We start from the raw sequence: 15589 nt of genomic DNA, 5'->3' as shown, positions 1-15589 counted from the left end.
TTTGGAGGTGGTTTGGGGCAGGGGGGGTCGGGGTGAGTGGCGCCGGCAAGGGGGACTATTTTGGAGGTGGTTTGGGGCAGGGGGGGGGGGTCGGGGTGAGTGGCGCCGACGAGGTGGACTGTTTTGGAGGTGTTTGGAGGGGGGGGCTCGGGGTGAGTGGCGCCAGCAAAGGGGACTATTTTGGAGGTGCCCCCCCCCCACTAATTTACATCTCATTTTTTTTCTAAATTAGTGACTTATATACACACACACACACACACGCGCGAAACAAAGACTGATTGTAGTGAAGTATAAAAGTAATACAATAAATAAACCGTTCTCATAAAGGTTTTTGTTATTGTTCTTACTAGGAATTGATTCAATTTCTTTTTTTTTATACAAGGCAGGATTTTTGTGTGATTTGTCCAAAATAAAAAATAAAAATATATATATTATATAGCTGATATACCCGGTGTAGTGTGTGTGTGTGTGTGTGTGTGTGTGTGTGTGTGTGTGTGTGTGTGTGTGTGTGTGTGTGTGTGTGTGTGTGTGTGTGTGTGTGTGTGTGTGTGTGTGTGTGTCCAGAAACTAACAAGACACTCATGCTAGTGCACGTTTAGAGAGAGGGAGGGCAAGGCTGACAAAAGGGTGTGCCAGGGCTTGTGACAGGACATGAAGGGGCAGTGCCTTAGTAAATGCTTGTTAAAATAGAATACTAGAAAATTCCGCTTTCAAAGTTGTTGTTTTTAAACAGAAAATGCTAAAAGTATTTTTTCTTACTACAGAACTGATTTATTAAAAAAAACACACATGCAGGATATTGACTGAACTGCAGCTTTAAATGTTAACACATTCTACATACTGTATATACCTTGATAACCAATCGGTTTCTAAATATGTTCACTGTATCTGCAATCGTTAGCTCGAAGTTAAAAGTGTATTTTCTCTGATTGCACTTTATCACCCTGTATTAATTTTGCAGTCTTTAGGATGAAAAGACCCCTTCAAGATATCCATGCATATGTTTGTACATACTGTAGTTATGGGAACAGGCTTCCCTCAAAAATAAGACCTTGTTACCTTGATATCTCTTTTTTCTGTTTCTTAAAACATCCACACACCCTGCAGTGTTTATGAGCCTGGACAAAGTAATTTCAAAGCCCAGTTGAATTCATTCAGAACTACATCTATAACATGCTGTGATTAGCACAAAACAATCATATAGTTACATAGTAGATGAGGTTGAAAAAAGACGTACGTCCATCAAGTTCAACCTATGCTAAATTCAGACAACAGATACTTTATTCTATATCTATACTTACTTATTGATCCAGAGGAAGGCAAACAAAAAACCCCATTAAGGGGGAAAATTAATTCCTTCCTGACTCCAAGAATTGGCAATCGGATTAATCCCTGGATCAACATCCTTCCCATGTATACTTATTTGGTATATCCCTGTATACCTTTCCAATCTAAAAAGATGTCCAACCTTTTTTTGAACAAATCTATTGTATCTGCCATTACAGTCTCCATGGGTAATGAATTCCACATTTTAACTGCCCTTACTGTAAAGAACCCTTTCCTTTGTTGCTGCTGAAATTTCCTTTCCTCCAACCTTAAGGGATGGCCCCGAGTCCTTTGTACTGCCCGTGGGATGAATAGTTCTTTTGAAAGCTCCTTGTATTGTCCCTGAATATATTTGTATATAGTTATCATATCCCCTCTTAGACGCCTCTTTTCTAATGTAAATAAATCCAATATAGCTAGCCTCTCCTCATAAGTTAGAATGTCCATCCCCTTTATTAATTTGGTGGCTCTTCTCTGCACTCTCTCTAGTTCCATAATGTCTTTTCTTAGGATTGGTGCCCAAAATTGTACTCCATATTCAAGGTGTGGTCTTACTAATGCTATGTAAAGGGGCATAAGTATGTCTACTTCCCTTCCATCCATTGCCCGTTTGATGCAAGATAAGATCTTGTTTGCCTTTGCAGCTACTGCATGACATTGGGCACTATTGCTAAGCCTGCTGTCTACAAGCACTCCTAAATCCTTCTCCATCAAGGATTCCCCCAATATATCTCCATTTAATTTGTAAGTCGCCTTTTTATTCTTGCATCCCAAATGCATAACCTTACATTTATCTGTATTAAACCTCATTTGCCATTTACCTGCCCACGTTTCCAGTCTCTCCAAGTCCTTCTGAAGAGAAATTTCATCCTGCTCTGATTCTATTACCTTACACAATTTAGTATCATCAGCAAAGATGGAGACTTTGCTCTCGATCCCAACCTCAAGGTCATTAATAAACAAGTTAAAAAGCAGGGGTCCCAGTACCGATCCTTGAGGTACTCCACTCACGACTTTAGCCCAACCTGAAAAAGTTCCATTTATGACAACCCTCTGTTGTCTGTCCTTTAACCAGTTTTCAATCCAGGTGCATATATTATTACTGAGTCCAATTTTCTTTATTTTGTACACTAACCTCCTGTGTGAAACCGTATCAAAAGCCTTTGCAAAATCTAAGTAGACCACATCAACTGCATTACCCTGGTCTAAATTCCTACTTACCTCCTCAAAGAAACAAATAAGGTTAGTTTGGCAAGATCTATCCTTCATAAATCCATGCTGACTATTACTAATAATTTTGTTTTCCATTAGGTATTCCTGAATATTATACCGTATTAAACCTTCAAGTAGTTTCCCTACTATTGAAGTCAGGCTTACAGGTCTGTAATTCCCTGGGTGTGATCTAGCTCCCTTTTTAAATATAGGCACCACATCTGCTTTACGCCAATCTTGTGGTACTGAGCCTGTGGAAATGGAGTCCTTGAATATTAAATATAATGGTTTTGCTATTACTGAGCTTAACTCCTTGAGAACTCTTGGATGTATGCCATCGGGGCCAGGTGCCTTATTTACTTTAATTTTTTCAAGTCGCTTATGAACTTCTTCCTCAGTTAACCAATTGGTCATTAATATGGAGGTTGTGGCTTCCTCCTGTGGCACTACTATTGAACCTGATTCTTCCCTGGTAAACACAGAGGCAAAGAATTTGTTTAATACCTCTGCTTTTTCCTTATCTCCAATAATCTGCCTACCCATCTCACACTGAAAGGGTCCTATATTTTCTTTTCTCATTTTTTTGTTATTAAGGTACTTAAAGAACTTTTTAGGGTTGACCTTACTTTCTATTGCAATCCTTTTTTCATTATCCATTTTTGCTAATTTGATTGCCCTTTTGCAATTTTTGTTACATTCCTTATAATTCTGATACGATGTCTCTGTCCCTTCTGACTTAAAGAATCTAAACGCCTTCCTCTTCTTGTCCATTTCCTCCCCTACCTGTTTATTTAGCCACATTTGTTTTGACTTAATTCTTTTATACTTATTACCCAAGGGTATACACTGATAAGTGTGTTTTTCTAACAATGTTTTAAAGACTGCCCATTTATCTTCTACATTTTTCCCTGCAAAAACATCATCCCATTGTATTACTACTAGATTAGACCTCAGTTTATTAAAATCTGCCTTTCTAAAGTTTAAAGTCTTTGTTGAACCCAAGTAATCTGTTTTTTGATAATTTATTTCAAATGAGACCATGTTATGATCACTGTTACCCAAATGTTCCAGGACTTGAATATTTGTTATTACTTCTACATTGTTTGATATGACCAAATCCAGAACTGCCCCTCTCCTGGTTGGTTCCTCAATAATTTGGGTCATATAATTATCTTTAAGCACCCCCAAAAACCTGTTTCCTTTTGTTGTAACGCTAATCTCATTGCCCCAGTCTATGTCTGGATAATTAAAATCCCCCATTATGCAAACATGACCCAGTTTTGATGCCTTCTCCATTTGCAAATGTATTTTAGCTTCCTCAATCTCACAGATATTTGGTGGTTTATAGCATATTCCCACAAACATTTTCTATATACTTTTACCTCCACTGCTAATTTCTATCCACAAAGTCTCTACATTTTCATCATTCCCTTCATAGACATCATCCCTTATAATAGATTTTAGATCTGGTTTAACATATAGACATACTCCACCTCCCCTTCTATTTGTTTGATCCTTCCGAAAAAGAGAATACCTCTCTAAATTAACTGTCCAGTCATGAGTCCAGTCATGAGTTTCATCCCACCATGTTTCAGTAATGCCTATGATATCATACTGCTCCCTTGTAGCTATTAATTCAAGCTCCCCCATTTTATCTGTCAGGCTTCTTGCATTACCAAGCATGCATTTCAGGTTTTTTTCAGCCTGTACTATTATCTTATCTGCTCCTTCCTTTCTGCTCCCACTTGGTTTAGTCTTTAGAAGTTTTCTAGTATTATCTCTCTTTATTATGGGTATCTCACTGCTTGTCAAACTTGCACTTGCCCCCATTCTACCTCCATACCACCTTGTATCCTCATCTATTCCATTTAGTTCATTATTTGTTTCATTCCCCTCCCCCCTCCATCCTAGTTTAAAATCTCCTCCAACCTTTTTAGCATTCTCCCCCATAGCACAGAAGATCCCTCTTCATTGAGGTGCAATCCGTCCCTAGAATATAGATGGCACCTCTCAGAAAAGGAGTCCCAGTGCTCAAAAAACCCAAACCCCTCCTTCCTACACCACTTTCTTAGCCATGCATTAACCTTTTAACCTGTCTCTGGTTTTAAATATATATTGCCATGCTCAGTAGCACTCCTCTGTGACACTCATATGCTTATATATATGTTGTGGTTATTTTGGGGGTTCAATAGGAGCTTGTTAGGTGTCCAGTATACCATGCATTAACCTCCCTGATCTCTGACTGTCTCTCTGTGGTAGCGCATGGCACTGGTAGTATTTCAGAAAATACTACCTTGGAGGTCCTTGCCTTAAGCTTTTGGCCTAGATCCCTGTAATCATTTTTTAGGACCCTCCATCTTTCTCTAACTTTGTCATTGGTGCCAACATGTACCAAGACCGCCGGGTCAATCCCAGCCCCCCCCCCCCCCCCAACAATCTGTCTACCCGATACGCAATGTGCCGAACCCGAGCACCCGGGAGACAACAAACTGTTCGGTTCATGCGGTCCCGGCAACAGATTGCCCTATCTACCTTCCTAATAATGGAGTCCCCTACCACCACAATCTTTCTTTGCATCTGAGCATCCTGAGTCCCCACTGTGCTGGAGGAACTATTCCCCAGGCTGCTAGAGGAATTAGTCTCCCCCAGCCTTGCCATTTCTGCCTCAACATTCCCAATATCTTCACTCAACATGGCAAATCTATTGGGATGTGTCAGCTCAGAAACGACCTGCCTCTCCTTATTGCCCCTGCTTCCCCTTCTGTCACCCAGCTACCTACCTGCTCCTCACTAACAGCAACTAAGCTACCTACCTGCTCCTCACTAAAAGCGCCACCATCTGCACCACTAGTCGAAGCAAGGGCCTGCTCAGTGAGCTCTAATTCCCTTTCAAGATTGCCAATGTCCCTCAATATTGCAAGTTGCCTCTTCAGATCAGCAATCTCTGATTCTAAAGATACCACCTTCTCACACCTCTCACAGCGGTATGCTCCTTGGAACAGCTGCTCCAAGTGCACATACATGTGGCAAGATGTGCATTGAGTGGCATTTTCAATCCTGCTCATTCTAGCAACTATGAAGTTTAGAAGTACTAACAGTAAACTGTACTCAATAAACTATACCTTGTTTAACTGCTTCCTTGTTCAAACTGCACACACTTTAACCAACAGCACTTCAATCAACCACACAGATCAATCAGTACACGCAAGCTCAGGATTCGTTAGAAGCCTCTGTTTAAATAGGGACACCCACCAGGTGTGTTAGGTTATCAATTAACTAACCCCACCCACTGCAGGTGTGTTAGGCCAGCCAATTAACCAACCACACCCACTCTGCCTCAGGCAGGAGAAAGGGGAAAAAAAGTTACAGGCTTCAAATTACAGCACACTTTAAAAATAGATTAACCCACTGCACACTCCCCCAAAACAGCCACCCCTGCTAGTATACCCAGTACTTCCCTTTCCTTCTGGTTCTAACTGCACACACTTTAACCAACAGCACTTCAATCAACCACACAGATCAATCAGTACACGCAATCTACAGTATATAGGCATAAAAGTTAAAATGCATACAGGCATACCCCGGTTTAAGGACACTCACTTTAAGTACACTCGCAAGTAAGTACATATCGCCCAATAGGCAAACAGCAGCTCACGCATGCGCCTGGCAGCACATCCTGCACAGTAATACCGGCTCCCTACCTGTACCGAAGCTGTGCGCAAGTGGGGAGACTATAGAGCCTATTACAAATGCGTTATTTGCATCAGTTATGCACGTATATGATGATTGCAGTACAGTACATGCATCAATAAGTGGGAAATGGGGAGTACTTCACTTTAAGTACATTTTCACTTTACATACATGCTCCGGTCCCATTGCGTACGTTAATGCGGGGTATGCATGTATACAAAGGCATATATTCAGTAGAGTATATATATATATATAGATATTATTATTATGGTATATATATATATATATATATATATATATATATATATATATATATAAAGAAAAAAAGAGAGAGCGCACGCCCATGGCGTATAAAAGTTTTAATGAAGGGGGGAGGGGGATAGAGGGGGGTAAAAAACGCACTTACAAAAAATGCATTAAAATCAAGCATATGTGATATACATAATCACCACCATCCGGTTTAGCTGAGACTCTTGGGGCACTCCTAAGCTCCGTTGGTAAGGGGCAACGTCACTGCAGGTTCCAGGGCTGGTAGCACCATCCGGTCAAACTGCAGGCTTCAGGGGCCGTCCCAGGCTCCGTTGGTAATGGAGCACCGTCCCAGCAGATTCACAAAGCAGGTAAGCTATGAAAATGTCCAAGAAAGAGGTCCCGTGTAATGCTGCCTCTAGCACTCGTGCCTGGATCAATACGCTCCAGCGCTTGGTGTGGACTCCAATGTCTCTGCGTCTGACGTCACGACGCTCCCTGACGCGTTTCGTCAGTCACGGCTAACTTTCTCCATTACCAACGGAGCCTGGGACGGCCCCTGAAGCCTGCAGTTTGACCGGATGGTGCTACCAGCCCTGGAACCTGCAGTGACGTTGCCCCTTACCAACGGAGCTTAGGAGTGCCCCAAGAGTCTCAGCTAAACCGGATGGTGGTGATTATGTATATCACATATGCTTGATTTTAATGCATTTTTTGTAAGTGCGTTTTTTACCCCCCTCTATCCCCCTCCCCCCTTCATTAAAACTTTTATACGCTATGGGCGTGCGCTCTCTCCTCTTTTTTTCTTTTTAGATACCCTGTGGACATGGTTGGTCCATACTGAGAGCTGCCGGAGACCCTGCATACCAGCACCTATACTTTTCATTGGACTATTCGAGGACTGGTTTATCCTTTTTTGCTTTTTATATTATAATATTTTATTGTTCATGTTTTTGTGGGCCTGATATCATTATAGGTCCACATTATTATTATATGTGTATATATGTATTGCTTATGTAATTAAGACATTTACATCATATCGTTATAGCACATATATTTTATTGTATATGTTCCTTAGAGGCGCAGCTTATCTCCCTGTTGTTTGATATATATATATATATATATATATATATATATAAAACATTCAAACAAATACACATAACAAAAACACATGTATCGCAGCATGTTATAGATGCAGGACAGTGTATTTTTTCTAGCATGGAGATCATGAAGTTGATTGGACTAAATCAGATTGAGACTATAATAAAGGATTATTGAGTGAAGAGGATAGAATCTCTAAGGAAGAGAAATGTTATTGGTGAAACGTGTAGGAGGAGGAGACTAGTGAGGAGAGCAGGTGAACCCAGGAGGAGGTTTGAAACAGAGATCTGAGGCGTGTGTGAGCTATATGTAAGTAATAACTTCAGACAGTATTTTGTGTGCTGAACCAGAAGCGGAATTATTATATATAGAGAATATATAATGAAGTATTGACTGTCAGTCTCTTTTACTAACCCATTGGTTTAGCTTCTGAGCCATACTATTCATTGGCACTAAAAAAAAACCTTCTAGTGAGCTCTAGCAGCTATGTACGTAGCCAAAGAATGAGTGCAATACTGTACATCTGCTTTATCCTTATGAACAAAAATGTTCATACCAGGTCATCCTGGGGGTGGCCAATAGACTATCTGTTTTTGTAACAAATGTTATAAGAAATGATAGAACTACATGTGCTTTTCACTGGGATCCTCTCAGTGTTGTTGTATCCTAATTTGATTGACTTTTTTTTACTTTTGTTGCAGTCTTGGTAATTTCGCAATTACACATATTACATCATTTTCATCGGTTTCCTAAACTAGCAGTTTCTATAGACATAAGTTTAAATATTGCTGTTATATGTATGGATCAGTGGTAAACTCTGATAAGTCTACATTGGGTCTCTAATACCAATTTGGAGATTTGTCTTACATTAAAACACACTGTATCATCAGATATTCTTACGCTGAGTAATAAATTCCAGATACAACTAAAGCCGTATAGAAACCTGCAGGGGAATGGGTTGTTACCGGTAATATGGACTGTTAGTTCAACGCAAATTCATCTCCCCCTGCCTCGTCTATGCAAAACCATTCCGGAAGCACATGAGATACCGTTTTAGCCTTTAAAAGTCAGGCACCACACACACAACAAAGGTTACAGAACTGAGGATTTCTTCATTTTGGAATGTGTCTACTCTGCAGCTCAGAAGCATTTTATGTTACTGAAAATGTACTATACTGAGCTGAAAAGTAAAATAGACAGATGTTACTTTGCGAAACAAACCATTGGCATCTCAACCTACTCTTTTGAAACTGCATACCACACAGGAATGGGTAACAAGCAGTAAATGTAGTAAGTCCAGGGGCATGACTGAATCAACAGGAAGAAGGCTGTAGAAAGTCCAAGAGCGCTGAATCCATATGTTGCCAGAGATGATGCTACCTGCAATATAAATGCATGAGAAATATTTAATAAAGAGCTTAACACTTTATATATGTTTTATACATCTTGCAGGGACCCCATATTTATATTGTACACCAGGCCTGCACAACTCCAGTCCTCGAGGGCCGCAAACAGGGCAGGTTTTCAGAATATCCCTACTTCAGCACAGCTGGTTCAATTAGCGGCTCAGTCATACTGAGCCAGCTGTGCTGAGGTACGGATATCCTAAAAATCTGGCCTGTTTGCGGCCCTCGAGGACTGGAGTTGTGCAGGCCTGTTATACACAGCGGCCATTATTTTAAGAAACAAAATTAATACGCAGCCAATCTACCATTAAAATGCACTAGAGACCATGGTATATTCTTGCAGTGTCAAAGCAAAGTGGAAACGATGCAAAGTAGCATTTCTATCAGAAACGGAGCAAACCCCTATCAAATTTGCATTTTCTGGCATGCGTGTACACTGCTCCATAAACTACGCTCATGAGTCATAAATAAAAGCAAATGAAAGTAATCCATTAGCAAATGCTCTTTGAATTTTAAATTAGTACTTAACGTGATTTTCTTTTTTAAAGTGTACTTTGAACTTGGCATTTACAAAAAGCGCAGAACCAGTCGAATGCTTCATGCTTGCACAAAAGAAATTCTTGGACGAAAGGAATGCACATTATGACAGAAGTAATTTATTACATAATTCCGTTACTTGAAGAGCAAAGTCATTATTTACGTGCATTAGAATCTTAACATAACATATTGCAGCAAGTAGTCACTTGTTATCTGTAAACTTCCAGTTCTACCACTCCGACAATCTGAATAAATGAAGAATTAATGTAATTTGTGTTTCAGTCTTGGGAATTCTCCTTTTTTAAGCTGAAGCAAATGATCCTGAGACAGCGACCCCCCCAAGGTAATGCAACATATTTATTTCATTCGTTTAATTAATTTTAGGATGTAATACAATCCAAATGTTGCATAAAATATTTAACTATGTAAGGAAAATTGACTGCTACAAAAAAAAAAAAAGATCAATCTGATAGTAAGTAAAGTAAGAAATGTAGAAAATATAGTATTTCGATTACATTAACTTTATTTCCGATCCTGTTCATTGTACTTACAGTATTACTGCATGGTAATGAGCGAATATTGCGTAGTTAGTTTGCAATATCATGTGACATGGCACGGTATCACACCATTGGTTTGCACTGCAAATCGCATAATAAAATGTTCAAACTCGTGCCAGCGGTAATGTGTTATGCGATAACATCTGCCACATACACATTGCATATTTATGTAGTTACAGTACACATTTTTAAAAAAACACTTGTAATACACACTGAAGATGGATGCCACTGTGATTTTTGTCAGAGCGGTTTCCAACTACATCCTCAATGGTGCATATTATTTACTACAGCATTCTCACCCAAATTATAGTATGTACCTCCAATTAAGCAGTTTATGGAATTCATTAAAAACCCCTTCAAACTACATCTGCATCATCCCAAATGCATACGTCTGAAAGGGTTCCCCAAGAGCTGCGCGGCTCTGCACAGAAACAGTGTGCTAAGGGTTAACATCTGGGATTGCTTTCTAGGTGTTTTGTCACCCCCACCCTCTGGAATGTTTCCTGTCCTGAACTAAGGACGTTGAGTGCAGCTGAATTCATTGAGAATCCCTTCAGCGTACATCTGCGTCACCCTAAAGGCGGACAGCCTTTGGCAACACCCAAAGGGTGTTAGACATTTGCTGTTGTTCGCTGATGTTTGTTAATGATACAGCTGCTCTGTTACAATCGGAAAGATACCAACCTTCTCATCCCCTGTACCCTATGTTTCAACTTACCCTTCCTTATAGATTGTAAGCTTCTTTGGGCAAGGACTCTTCTAACAACACATTGCAGCCTATTGTACCTCTTCTAAGACAATTTTAACCTTGTCTGTAACGGTAACATACGCCCATAATTATATTCTCTCTAACTGTCCATGAAATGTCTGTAAATTGAATGTATTACCACAATTCAATTAATGGAGCAATGTATTATCATAACTCTGTGCCCAGGATATACTTGAAAATGAGAGATAACTCTTAATGTACAGTATTACTTTCTGGTAAAACATTTATTAAATTATATATATATATGTGATCCGCCCCACAGATTCACAGTCACTAAGGCTGGTGGATAGGAAATCCATACCAGACTATACAAGGGTTCTGGTTTCCCTCACCTGCTCTCCTAAGTGATGAACAGGAATATAGTGCAGTTACTTTGGCTGCTTCAGTCTCTCTTAGAGCTTGGAGGCAGGGAGGAAACTGCTCCCCAGGATCCAGTTCGGGGTAGACAGCCCCCCCCCCCACATGTTGCAGCAACTGAGGATCTATTGGGACGCTGTCCCCATCTGACAGTTAAGGACTCAATGTTATCTCTGTATGTTATTTAAAGTTGGAAACAGTAGATGTATCCTTTTATGATTACTTTTGTTCTTAAAGTGACGGTGTTTTAAATGTTTAGTATCACTAATGAAGAAGTAAACCGTTGAAGGTTGAGGTCTGAGTGCCCCTTGTATACACGTGTTTGTCCCCCCTTTTTTTTATACAATTGAAACCCTAGAAGACTGTGTCGAGAAGAGCCTGGGCAATCAGTGGCGCTACATAAAGGGAGCCGTTTGCCACAACCACATGTAAGTAGTTATTAAAAATATATATTGGCAGAATAAAGGGGGTAAGTATTGCACGTAGTGTACAAAAAATAGGTAGTTTAAAAACATGTAACAATATCCCTCTGCCTGTCCACCATGGTAACCAGAAGCATGTTTCCCTGATGACAAAGTAGAAAAGATGAAAAAGGAGCACAGCAAAAAATAGAGAGATCTGGAGACAAAAAAATGGAAAAACAACAAAGTTTTATTTAGACACCTTTTGACTCAAGGAATCACTCTTTGATAAAGCGCCACTACGGCAGGAAACGCGTTAAGAGGTTTCTGTTTTAATTTTTTCTTAGGCTTGTATGCCTCAATAAAACTTTGTTATTTTTCCATTTTTTTGCCTCCAGTTCTCTTTTTTTTTTGCTGTGCTCCTTTTTCATCTTTTATATTTTGTTACCTCAAAACAAGAAGGAAGCACGCCTGGATGCTGGATGCAATCATGGGTCTGTGAGTAAATTATATTCGCTAAGACTGTTGAAGATTTCCTGTGTTATTTCAGGATCGGACTTCGTCATATGACAGGGACTTTGTCACTGCGGGTTCATTCTGTTGCGCGGTTGCTGGCGGTGCCATATACTCTGGGGCTATCGGATATCCCCGGTCTTCAGTCTGCCCCTTTAAACTGTGGATCAATTGCATTACTCCTTCAGCAGTCTCAGTCTTTCCCACGGATTCCCGGACCCCTACTTCATTCAAGGGTTAATATGGTCTCTCCTGCTTTATTATCTTGTCCAGGGTCTTTATGGAACCCTCCTTGCAGGTTCATTCCTCCTATCTTTGTTTCCCTGATGAATTGGCATGAGGTACGCCACAAAACTCGTAGAATTTGTTATTGCCTCACTGTTTTAATATATTGCATATCAAAATAAAGGGATAAAGGGGAAGGGAACATTAATCTCGCATAAACCTATCAATAATACAGTCGATATTAATATATTAAGGTGCAATAGGGACAATAATAATATGGTGAGCAAAAGAAAGAACAGATTCCCTGTAGAATGCACACAAAATGTGATGAATATGAATACAACTAATAAAACCTTTTAATTAATCAGAATAAAAATAGTATGGAATTAGTATAAGCAATTGTATGGCCAATCCACGGACAACACGTACTCACGTAAAAACACAAACAACAGCACATATAAAGCAGATAATTGATAGCAACCACTTCTGCTTGTAGTGTAATACAGTTCCTGAGTTCCACTTCTACCGTGGTTTCACCGACAGCTCTGCATCTTCCGGCTCATCGCTCTTTGGGGGGGGGGCAGATTTCACCCCGACGGCGGCGGCGGCGGCGGCCCCGACAGCCCTCTGACTGGCTCAACCCGAGTGACTCAGATTTGTCCTGTACGTCTATGTTTATACTACTGCCCAGCGGAGAACGCATCTATCCTAATCATTGCCATATCGTGGACCTTTCTACCCCTGGTATATCTGTCTGAGCCAACCACGGCGTCCAGACTTTTAGATAATTTGTGCCAGTATCGTTGACCATACTCGTCAATTTCTCCATCTGGCAGACTGTCCAAATTCTATTCCAAATTGCAGTAATTGATGGAATCTCATTTTGTTTCCAACGTGCTGCGATCTCTCCTCTTACCGCCATCGCAAAGTGCGATATTAATTTGTTTGTTTTTCTGGAGAGGCCCGGGTGCGGTCTGTTAAGGAGAAACTGCCACGGGTCTAGAGGGATATTTATGCCTAGGATTCTGCTCAGCCAATTTTGGATTGAGTCCCAGACGTTAGCTAGCTTGGGGCAAGACCACAGCATGTGTAACAAGTCTGCTTGTTGTCCACATTGTCTAGGGCACAATGGGGAGTAACTGGGCAGGAATTCAGCCAATTTTGTGGGGGTGTGGTACCATCTCATCATAACTTTATATGCGTTCTCCCTTAGGGTCGTACACATGGAACTATTGGAGACTGCCGTGGTGATTTTCGTCCAGTCCTCTACGTCTAATACCTCTCCTAAGTCTGTCTCCCATTTGGTCATGTAGCCTAATTTTTCAGTTACGGTCGCGTCAGAACCAGTCACTTTTTGTACAGCTGCGATGTGGGTCCAACTGAGTTTGTCCCTGTTCGGCAGAGCTTTTCAAAGTTCGTTAATTGGTTTCTAGGTTGTTGAGCTTGGTAAAATGCTCTGACCTGAAGGTACCTAAAGAATTCAGCATTGGGGATATTGTTGTTAGATTTAAGGATATCAAATGTTTGGATGCCTCTTCTGCCCTCCAGGTCTACTAATCTATTAATATGATTAGCTTTCCAAATTGTAAAGTCTGCACTGTTCAATCCAGGAGCAAACAATGGGTTCCCCCATAGTGGGGTCATGCCTGATGCTTTATGGGTCAAATTGCATTTAAGCCTAGTGCTCTCCCACACCGAGATTGAGTTAGCCATTGAGGAAAGCGGCATTTTAATGCTTAATCGCACCTTTTTGGGTAGCCAGATTAAATGTCCTAGTTCAACCGGGGAGCAAATCTCTTTTTCTAATGCAACCCATCTTTTGGAGTCTGGGTTGGTGTGCCATTGCACGATTTGGCATAATTGGGCCGCTTTATAATAAGCCAACAAGCAGAGACTCCTGACGTATTTTAAGTGAGAGGAATATGAAATTGGTTTTGCTATAAGAGAGTGACTTGTAACAGTCGCCATTATGGCTTGAGAAAGGATCATAGCGATTTGAAACCTTGCTGTTAGCTATTATTAAAAAGGTAAGTAATCTGCGTACGTCAGACACATGCGCCAATTTACAATAAGATAACAACCCCCATTGCGCTGTTAAACCCAGAGCTGATAATCTATATTCCATTGCCCAAGTCCCGCCCCCGACAGGGGGTTCTTCCCATTGGGACAGTACATAGGTTATTACTGATCATATTATTCATTGATGTGGTAAAGTTCAGTGAGGTAATGTAAAGTTTTTTACTGATCATTTTTATTCATGCCATTTGCCCTGTGGTAATTAACTATTGCCCTAGTGCGATTGGGACATATATTTATATATTTTTATTTTCTATTACGAGTATTGCCATTATTATCAAGATTTTTGAGTCCTTATCTTTATATTATGTGGGTACATGTGCTTATTTAAGCCAATGTACCAATTCCTATTACGCTGTTGATATTAAAGCTGATACTCCACTTTCCAACAGCTAGGCTCCACCCCAAGTAGGAGGCTCTCTCCATTTGGTATAATATAAAAGGTATCACTGACCAGACTCCACTATCCCCTGACGAAGTGACCACGTGTCACGAAACGCGTAGGGAGGAGGAGTCTAGTCACTTGAGCCAACCCAGCCACCGTAGCCTCTGCAAGGAGAGTTCCCGGCAGCGGTGACGTCACACGCTCAGTACCACCAGCGTGTCTGCGTGCAGGGATTCTCTGTATCTTGCGGGCAGGATTTGCAAGCTGCGGACGGCAATTTGAGCAATACAATTCGGTATTGCACCATGTGAGTGTATTTTAATGTGTTTTTTAGTGAATTAGCTAATTAAAGTGTTTCAAACTACACCATATTGTGCCCATTCCTTCCCTCGGTGGGGGTTTCGCAACGGAGCCACCCCCGACGCCATTGTGGATTGAGGTCTCCTCCAGAAAGCTGCCTGCACGTGGGGTCGTGAAAGGAGCTGAAAGAAGAGGAACAAGCACAGATTCTCTCCACTGACTACATTGGCGTTCATCATGTGAGTAGGAATCATCACTGTCTTAGATAGGGATCTGATTGCTAGAAAACGCTGCGCAATCAGGTGTGCCTCTCATCTGTATTTCAGACGTGCATCCGTCCATTCCTAGGACACATCCCATCTGGAACATTTTCAACAGAGCCCAGTTACCATCTTTAATATCAGAGACTATCTGAAGATCACGGTATCTTGGACTTTAGCGCTGGGGACTTTAATATTGTTTGTGCACAGCTCATCAGATGGTAA

General features: G+C 40.8%; 1 protein-coding gene across 5 annotated transcripts in view; it reads right to left on the bottom strand.

Annotated features, from left to right (window-relative positions):
- PIGN (phosphatidylinositol glycan anchor biosynthesis class N) overlaps positions 1–15589 on the bottom strand; it is a 318676-nt gene that overhangs the window by 162802 nt on the left and 140285 nt on the right. For all 5 annotated transcript variants that reach the window (XM_075585879.1, XM_075585877.1, XM_075585878.1 and 2 more), the window contains one exon: positions 8819–8958. In XM_075585879.1, coding sequence (XP_075441994.1) covers positions 8819–8958 — 140 coding nt within the window. The remainder of the gene's footprint in view (positions 1–8818; positions 8959–15589) is intronic.

The sequence above is a fragment of the Ascaphus truei genome, chromosome 2 (genome assembly GCF_040206685.1).
Source record: "Ascaphus truei isolate aAscTru1 chromosome 2, aAscTru1.hap1, whole genome shotgun sequence".
NCBI classification, from domain to species: Eukaryota; Metazoa; Chordata; class Amphibia; order Anura; family Ascaphidae; genus Ascaphus; species Ascaphus truei.
Note: the sequence above shows the minus strand (reverse complement) of the source record. Positions and strands in the feature narration are given on the sequence as shown.